Here is a 10,000-nt window from a genome sequence, read left to right as displayed (position 1 = left end):
CCAAGCCAGCTTGGAGACCAATGCAAGGCTGGAACAAGGGAAAGCAGGCCAAGAAACCTGCCACTGCTACCAAGACAGCATGAAATGTTGGCCCCCGATCCGGGACCGGATCTGGTGGGGGGCAGACTCTCTCTCTTCGCTCGGGCTTGGGCAAGAGATGTTCTGGATCCTTGGGCGCTAGAAATAGTCTCCCAAGGTTATCTTCTGGAATTCAAGGGGCTTCCCCCAAGGGGGAGGTTCCACAGGTCTCAGTTGTCTTCAGACCACATAAAAAGACAGGCATTCTTACGTTGTGTAGAAGACCTGTTACAAATGGGAGTGATTCATCCTGTTCCATTAGGAGAACAAGGGATGGGGTTCTACTCCAATCTGTTCATAGTTCCCAAAAAAGAGGGAACGTTCAGACCAATCTTAGATCTCAAGATCTTAAACAAGTTTCTCAAGGTTCCATCGTTCAAAATGGAAACCATTCGAACAATTCTTCCTTCCATCCAGGAAGGTCAATTCATGACCACGGTGGATTTAAAGGATGCATATCTACATATTCCTATCCACAAGGAACATCATCGGTTCCTAAGGTTCGCATTCCTGGACAAGCATTACCAGTTCGTGGCGCTTCCTTTCGGATTAGCCACTGCTCCAAGGATTTTCACAAAGGTACTAGGGTCCCTTCTAGCTGTGCTAAGACCAAGGGGCATTGCTGTAGTACCTTACTTGGACGACATTCTGATTCAAGCGTCGTCCCTTCCTCAAGCAAAGGCTCACACGGACATTGTCCTGGCCTTTCTCAGATCTCACGGATGGAAAGTGAACGTGGAAAAGAGTTCTCTATCTCCGTCAACAAGGGTTCCCTTCTTGGGGACAATAATAGACTCCTTAGAAATGAGGATTTTTCTGACAGAGGCCAGAAAAACAAAACTTCTAGACTCTTGTCGGATACTTCATTCCGTTCCTCTTCCTTCCATAGCGCAGTGCATGGAAGTGATAGGTTTGATGGTAGCGGCAATGGACATAGTTCCTTTTGCGCGCATTCATCTAAGACCATTACAACTGTGCATGCTCAGTCAGTGGAATGGGGACTATACAAACTTGTCTCCGAGGATACAAGTAAATCAGAGGACCAGAGACTCACTCCGTTGGTGGCTGTCCCTGGACAACCTGTCACAAGGGATGACCTTCCGCAGACCAGAGTGGGTCATTGTCACGACCGACGCCAGTCTGATGGGCTGGGGCGCGGTCTGGGGATCCCGGAAAGCTCAGGGTCTTTGGTCTCGGGAAGAATCTCTTCTACCGATAAATATTCTGGAACTGAGAGCGATATTCAATGCTCTCAAGGCTTGGCCTCAGCTAGCGAGGGCCAAGTTCATACGGTTTCAATCAGACAACATGACAACTGTTGCGTACATCAACCATCAGGGGGGAACAAGGAGTTCCCTGGCGATGGAAGAAGTGACCAAAATCATTCTATGGGCGGAGTCTCACTCCTGCCACCTGTCTGCTATCCACATCCCAGGAGTGGAAAATTGGGAAGCGGATTTTCTGAGTCGTCAGACATTGCATCCGGGGGAGTGGGAACTCCATCCGGAAATCTTTGCCCAAGTCACTCAACTGTGGGGCATTCCAGACATGGATCTGATGGCCTCTCGTCAGAACTTCAAGGTTCCTTGCTACGGGTCCAGATCCAGGGATCCCAAGGCGGCTCTAGTGGATGCACTAGTAGCACCTTGGACCTTCAAACTAGCTTATGTATTCCCGCCGTTTCCTCTCATCCCCAGGCTGGTAGCCAGGATCAATCAGGAAAGGGCGTCGGTGATCTTGATAGCTCCTGCGTGGCCACGCAGGACTTGGTATGCAGATCTGGTGAATATGTCATCGGCTCCACCATGGAAGCTACCTTTGAGACGAGACCTTCTTGTTCAAGGTCCGTTCGAACATCCGAATCTGGTCTCACTCCAGCTGACTGCTTGGAGATTGAACGCTTGATCTTATCGAAGCGAGGGTTCTCAGATTCTGTTATCGATACTCTTGTTCAGGCCAGAAAGCCTGTAACTAGAAAGATTTACCACAAAATTTGGAAAAAATATATCTGTTGGTGTGAATCTAAAGGATTCCCTTGGGACAAGGTTAAGATTCCTAAGATTCTATCCTTCCTTCAAGAAGGATTGGAAAAAGGATTATCTGCAAGTTCCCTGAAGGGACAGATTTCTGCCTTGTCTGTGTTACTTCATAAAAAGCTGGCAGCTGTGCCAGATGTTCAAGCCTTTGTTCAGGCTCTGGTTAGAATCAAGCCTGTTTACAAACCTTTGACTCCTCCTTGGAGTCTCAACTTAGTTCTTTCAGTTCTTCAGGGGGTTCCGTTTGAACCCTTACATTCCGTTGATATTAAGTTATTATCTTGGAAAGTTTTGTTTTTGGTTGCAATTTCTTCTGCTAGAAGAGTTTCAGAATTATCTGCTCTGCAGTGTTCTCCTCCTTATCTGGTGTTCCATGCAGATAAGGTGGTTTTACGTACTAAACCTGGTTTTCTTCCAAAAGTTGTTTCTAACAAAAACATTAACCAGGAGATTATCGTTCCTTCTCTGTGTCCGAAACCAGTTTCGAAGAAGGAACGTTTGTTGCACAATTTGGATGTTGTTCGCGCTCTAAAATTCTATTTAGATGCTACAAAGGATTTTAGACAAACATCTTCCTTGTTTGTTGTTTATTCCGGTAAAAGGAGAGGTCAAAAAGCAACTTCTACCTCTCTCTCTTTTTGGATTAAAAGCATCATCAGATTGGCTTACGAGACTGCCGGACGGCAGCCTCCCGAAAGAATCACAGCTCATTCCACTAGGGCTGTGGCTTCCACATGGGCCTTCAAGAACGAGGCTTCTGTTGATCAGATATGTAGGGCAGCGACTTGGTCTTCACTGCACACTTTTACCAAATTTTACAAGTTTGATACTTTTGCTTCTTCTGAGGCTATTTTTGGGAGAAAGGTTTTGCAAGCCGTGGTGCCTTCCATCTAGGTGACCTGATTTGCTCCCTCCCATCATCCGTGTCCTAAAGCTTTGGTATTGGTTCCCACAAGTAAGGATGACGCCGTGGACCGGACACACCTATGTTGGAGAAAACAGAATTTATGTTTACCTGATAAATTACTTTCTCCAACGGTGTGTCCGGTCCACGGCCCGCCCTGGTTTTTTAATCAGGTCTGATAATTTATTTTCTTTAACTACAGTCACCACGGTTTCATATGGTTTCTCCTATGCAAATATTCCTCCTTAACGTCGGTCGAATGACTGGGGTAGGCGGAGCCTAGGAGGGATCATGTGACCAGCTTTGCTGGGCTCTTTGCCATTTCCTGTTGGGGAAGAGAATATCCCACAAGTAAGGATGACGCCGTGGACCGGACACACCGTTGGAGAAAGTAATTTATCAGGTAAACATAAATTCTGTTTTCTCTTGGTATCCTTTGTTGAAGAGGATGCCTAGGTAGGCACAAGAGTTGCTGATTGGAGGCTGTTATATATGATTCATGTTATTGGCTCACCCAATGTGTTCAGCTTGCTCCCTGTAGTGCTGCTTCTTCAACAAAGGATACCAAGAAAATGAAGCAAATTAAATAATAGAAGTAAAATGTAAAGATGTTTAAAATTGTATTCTCTATCCAACTCATGAAAGAAAAAATATCCCTTTAAGTCTAACATTAACTAGAAATTCAGAGTTTTTAAAGGACAATAGAATCTGATGTTGAGCAGATAAAGGTTGATATTTAAATTCTCGCAAATGTAAAGGCGGCAAGTTTTTATGAAAATACTCAAAAAAACAACAACGTATTACTCTTAAAGGAAAACTTATGCATACAAAAATAACAGCAAATGTAAAGAGACAGTATACACCAATTTTCATATACCTGCATGTAATAGACACTAATATAAAGAAGAATATGCAGATGCTGATCTAAAAATCTAGTATAAAATCTTTAAAAAAAATTAAAAAACTTACGTAGAAGCTCCCAATTTAGCTCTGTTGATGAGGTTAGGTTGGGCCACCCACTCAAATGGGCTGAAAAAGCAAGAAGGGTAGATACTCTCCCCTACCCTGCATATAAAAACATCCATTACACAAACAGAAATAAACTAGAGTCTGTAGACATCAGTATACATGTAAAACTTTGGGGCTTGGTTAGGAGTCTGAAAATCAGCACAACGTTCTTTAAAAATAAGCAAAACGATACATTGTTACAAACACTCTCACAGATGCGCTGTGTAAATGTATCATCTACAAAACATTTATGCAAAGAGAAATCTAGTGTACAATGTCCCTTTAAGGTACAGTGCACTGAAAACAGCATATTTTGATTTGTATTGGGCATAATATTGAAGTTTAAACATGCGCTGGGGTCTTTCTCTGTACTTCGTCATTCATTGTAAACTTTTTAGCTAACAGAGACTCTCATTACTTCTATGGCAGACATCTCGCCACTCGCATGGACATCGTCTTTTTTAATATAATTCAATGATGGCTGCCCCTGAGATTGTCGGCATGTAAAACGTCTAGACTGGCACGTTTTTTTAGAATCTGGGTCTTTGTGACATCAGCCTTGTTGAGAATCACTGTGTAAATGCACCACTAGGAATTGGTACCTTGGACAGCAACTTCTCACTTGTCTTTTAAAGGGATCTTAAAGGGACAGTCTACACTAAAATGGTTATTGTTTAAAAAGATAGATAACGCCTTTACTACTGATTCCCCAGCTTTGTATAACCAACATTGTTATATTAATATCCTTTATAACATTTAAACCTCTAAATGTCTGCCTGTTTCTAAGCCACTATAGAAAGCCTCTTATTACATGCTATTTAATTAGTTTTTCACAACAGAAGACTGCTAGTTCATGTGGACCATATAGATAACATTGTGTTCACGCACAAGGAGTTATTTAAGATTTAGTACAACACAGTACTAAATGCAAGTCAATAGATAATAAATAAATAGCCATGTGATCAGGGGGCTGTCAGAAGAGGCTTAGATACAAGGTAATCAGTGCGGTAAAAAGTCTATTAATATAGCCGTGTTGGTTATGCAAAAATGGGGAATGGGTAATAAAGGGATTATCTATCTTTTTAAAACAATAAAAATTCTATTGTAGACTGTCGCTTTAAACGGTCTGTTTCATTGTAGTAACAAAAAGTACTAAGCAGTAGCTTATACTTAATAGAAATCATAACAATATATATTATTCATCATTTTAAAAGGATTTTACCTTTTAATTATTTTTACACTACATTTGTGCAGTGTCCATTTCTTCCTGTCACAGCCCTACAAGGAGTCAGTGGCTTCTGCAGGAAGCTTTATCTAGCTTGATGTCATAAAACTTATAGAGAAACATGAGCTGGTTTACTATAAAGTGAATAGACTAGATAAAAAAGGAGACCGATTTGCTCAGATCAGTCATAATTTAACATATGTTGCCAAAGTGTCAGAGCTCTTATCACACTGGGGCAGGGGCTACAATAAGAATTTTTACGTGCTCATTATTTTTATTAAAAAAAACAAGTAAGTTGTTTGCTGTTTTTTTTTTTTTACAAAATCTGTTTCTTTTTATTTTTACTTTGATTTAACATTTGTTTTTACCAAAGGAGCCCAGTTTAAAATCCCTTTAACAATATATCGCACATGTTGATTCATGACCTAGCAACATCATGAAATAAATTAATTTATCAGCTGAGCAAAAATTAGATTTATTTATTGTGTTTTTTTGTTTCTGCACCAATATAAAATGTTGTTATTTATCTTCCCTCTTGTTATACAGAATGCACAGAGAAATAAAGCTTGCAGAGAAAACGGATTACGCATCGTTCAGGACATCGCCACCACCTCCCTATGAGAAAACATCTGTACGTTGCTATTTTTGCTTTCAGCGTATCGTGTTTGTTTTATAGATGCATAATGCAGATCTGTGATTCGTTATGAAGGCAAAGGCTTGTGACCAACAGAAACCTAACATACACTGAAGTGGGCTGTATCAGTGTAAAGGCAGTCTTTTTTTTTTATATATATATATATATATATATATATATATATATATATATATATATATATATATATATATATATATATATATATACACAATTTTGTTCCAATATCAAATTTGCTTTGTTCTCTTGATATCCTTGTATATTGTTGAATTGTAAAGTTTGATAGGCTGATCAGGAGCGTGCACGGGTCTCTAGCATTCTGTCAATAGTGTTTGCATCTATGTATAACATTGCTACAAACACTGCTGTCATAGGTTGCTAAAGATATGTGCACGCTCCTGAGCTCACCTTGAATTGCTTTTTAAGAAAGGATACAAAGAGAACTGGGCAAAATTGATAACAGAAGTAAATTGGAAAGTTGATTAAAATTGTCACGTTTTCTCCAATCCATTTAAGTCAAATTTTGAGTTTACTGTCCCTTTAAAAGGACATTAAACACTAAATAGATTTCATGCACGTCTCTCTAATTATAGGTGCAGCCATGTTGTAACTTAAGTTACATTAAGTATCTGAAGGAGAGTTACTGCACATGTGCAAACACATCAGCACTGGAATGCAGTGAAAGCTAAATTTCAATATGGCGGCACGCATGACTAGTTGGAGGCGGGGAATAACCTCAATACTATGCTTATAAAATAAAATGTCCCTTTAATGTTCCTTAATGGGGACCCTTTGCATTCTACAGTGATTGTTTAACCAAGGCGGGAGCTTATTAATATCTCTCCCTAACTGGCAACAGGAAAGGAGATGCGGTAAATAATTATAACGAAGCTAAGTCCTTGGATGGCAAAAGAAAAACGCAGTTTTGAATCAATTTAAAACTTGACTTTATGTGCAAATCATTTGCAATGCACCGATCAATTGCTAATTTTATACTATGCATAAATATAAAAAATGACTTAAATGTCCCTTTTAGCATATTTGAACTGTATAAGTGTGTTCCCCTAAATGTGTTTCTAATTACTTGTTGTATCAGCTGCAGAGTATAAAATATATCAGAAAGTGTTCCTTTATATTTATTTATGTATATATATTAGCTTTTTTTATGTTTAGATTTTTGCTCATTGAAAACACAACCTGTGTAAATAGGCTGAGCTTGCAGAAAGAGCAGTCTCCTTATCTCATTGCCTATACACAAAGGCTGATAATTAGGGAGAGCAATTGAAAATTAATGTTGTAGTATCTATCACTCCTACCCTCATTTGGCAGCAGCAGATTCTTGTTTACAAAGCTTTTCTTTAGAGAATACAAAAGTATTCCTATTTTCAGTATAGATGGTGGTTTCAGTGGGCAAAATCACATATTTCAAATGGCAAGATAAAGGTAAAGGGTTAATACACTTAATGTACAATATCCCTTTTAAGGAATCATCTGACTGATTTAACATGAAACACTGTCTTGCTGGCAGTATTTCTAGCGCATGATTTTTATTTAACTTTTTTCTTTTTCTTCTTTTTTTTTTTTTTTATTTCCCCTTTTTATTTTATAGCCCGGGGATAAAAAACTGGCCCAAAGTGCCCAGATGTATCATTATCAGCATCAAAAGCAACAGATGATATCAATGGAAAAGTAAGTCATTCTCAGTGTATTATAATTATTCGGGATAGAGCACATTTTAACGAGGGTGGCAACAACAAAAGGTTAAGGAATTTTGGGACACAGTTAAAGGGACACTAAACCCAATTTTTTTTTCTTTCATGATTCAGATAGAGCATGCAATTTTAAGCGACTTTCTAATTTACTCCTATTAACAATTTTTCTTCGTTCTCTTGCTATCTTTATTTAAAAAGCAGCAATGTGATGCATAGGAGCCGGACCATTTTTGGTTGAGAACCTGGGTTATGCTTGCTTATTGGTGGGTAAATGTCAGCCTCCAATAAGCAAGCGCTATCCATGGTGCTGATCCTAAAATGGGCTGGCTGCTAAGATTTACATTCCTGCTTTTAAAATAAAGATAGCAAGAGAACGAAGAAAAATTGTTAATAGGAATAAATTAGAAAGATGCTAAAAATTGCATGCTCTTTCTGAATCATGAAAGATAAAATGTGGGTTTAGTGTCCCTTTAACCAGAGCTTATACTTCAGAGGGCAATACGGAAAGACTAGATGGTTTTGGTTCTTATCTGCTATCACAATCTTAGTAGTCTGTTAACATTGTTGATGCCATAAAGGGCGCATAGCGTTAATGCAAAATTTATCTGCACTCATAGTGTTATAGGAATTTCCTACACTGCTTCAATGCAAAACTCTCAAAAAGATAGACCTTAAAGGGACATAAAACAAGTTGGGACAGAGACAAAATATAATATGAACTTTAATTACTTTACCTGCAAATGTATACTGCAGTGCCTCGCCATTAACCCTTTCTTTTAAGTTTCTGAATTGTACAGCTCTAACTCTCCCCACACAATTCCTTTTATGGCTGTATCTATATCCACCTTCAGTTTGGTAGAATGCAGACTTTAACAGTCATTATCTGCTGGAGCATTCCTAGAAGCAAATTAGCTGCTGTGAACTCAGTTGAAATACAATGCCTGTGTTTCTGATGCTAAACACTAATAAGGGGGGGTGGATCAGACTAATCCAGAACAGCATGGCTATTTAACTTATGTTGCTTATTTATGAAAATTATTTTAAAATAGTTGCCAACAATTTTTAAACCTTTTTTTTTTTATACAAACTATTTTTATTTAATTAGCCCTTTTAGGATATGCACAGATCTCAACATGTTTTATGTCACTTTAAAGGGACATGAAACCCAAAATATTTTTGTCTTTGATTCAGATAGAGCATGCAATTTTAAACAACTTTTCAATTTACTTCTATTATTTAATTTGCTTATGTTCTCTTGGTATCCTTTGTTGAAAAGTATACCTAGGTATACTCAATCTGAATCATGAAAAAAAGAAAATGTTGGGTTTCGTGTCCCTTTAATAAAACCATATACAACTATGCAAAATCAAGCATGTTGACCCAGAATTGTGATCAATGTAAAATGTTAATATGGTACAATGTTGATCATCCGTAGAATATACTGTATGTAACCCTGAAAGTATTAAACTGTCTCTGATCAATGCAAACCTTACTGAAATTAAATGGTCTATTTATTAGTTTGTAAAAGTTTTAGTATTTCCTGAGTGATCAGTTTAATAAAATATTGTCAGCATTTACCCGAAGCTATGGAAGAAACGTGTTCACGCTGATTCTTGTACTCGCCTGACTTGACCTGTTGTTTGCATATGTTGATAGAATCTGAAATAGGATGTCTGACTTTCACTGTGTCCGTGTAAATTACAGGAATAAAGATGAACCTAAGCATCCAGATTCTGCCGTTACGTCAGATGAAGAGAATGAAGATGGGGATTTTACCGTGTACGAGTGTCCAGGTCTTGCTCCGGTCAGTAGCTTCTCTGTATATTCCTTAGATTGATTTTACTATTTTAAATTCTGCGCTGAGGAGTTAAACATGTTCAGAATAGTTCCGTAATATACAAATACATACAGAAAAAGAACCGCTCTCTTAGGAACGAACAATTCAGTCGTTTGTTCTATGGCGATTTACCACCTGTGAGCAGACTCTTTTTAGCCCAATTAGGTTTTTCACACAGAATAACTTTCCTGAATTATATCCGTCTGATCCTGCTTAACAAGGTCAGTCCAGCCACGAAATCCCAGGCAATCCTTCTCTGAACAAGGAACATGGCAACCCCAGATGATCGTTTTGGCCTTTTTTTGGGCCTCCTCAGTGAGGGGACATTGTACACTAGATTTTTCTTTGCATAAATGTTTTGTATTTGATCCATTTTTTGTAACAATGTATAGTTTTGTTTGTTTTTAATAACATTGTACTGATTGTCAGACTCCTAACCAAGCCCCAAAGTATCAGATGTAGACTTAAGTCTACAAATTCCTGCTTGCTCCTGTTTGTGTAATGGGTATTTTCATATAAGGGGAGGGTTTTCCCCAGACCCTTTCATT

At 38.5% G+C, this 10,000-nt stretch overlaps 1 protein-coding gene across 1 annotated transcript in view; it reads left to right on the top strand.

The window, feature by feature from the left end:
- Window positions 1-10,000, top strand: part of NPDC1 (neural proliferation, differentiation and control 1) — a 198,620-nt gene that overhangs the window by 186,881 nt on the left and 1,739 nt on the right. The window contains exons 6-8 of the mRNA XM_053696086.1: window positions 5,798-5,882; window positions 7,513-7,592; window positions 9,320-9,419. Of these exons, the coding sequence (XP_053552061.1) occupies window positions 5,798-5,882; window positions 7,513-7,592; window positions 9,320-9,419 (265 nt within the window). The remainder of the gene's footprint in view (window positions 1-5,797; window positions 5,883-7,512; window positions 7,593-9,319; window positions 9,420-10,000) is intronic.

The sequence above is a fragment of the Bombina bombina genome, chromosome 12 (genome assembly GCF_027579735.1).
Source record: "Bombina bombina isolate aBomBom1 chromosome 12, aBomBom1.pri, whole genome shotgun sequence".
Classification (NCBI taxonomy): domain Eukaryota; kingdom Metazoa; phylum Chordata; class Amphibia; order Anura; family Bombinatoridae; genus Bombina; species Bombina bombina.
The sequence above is the reverse complement of the archived record's forward strand: the minus strand, read 5'-3'. Positions and strand labels throughout refer to the sequence as shown.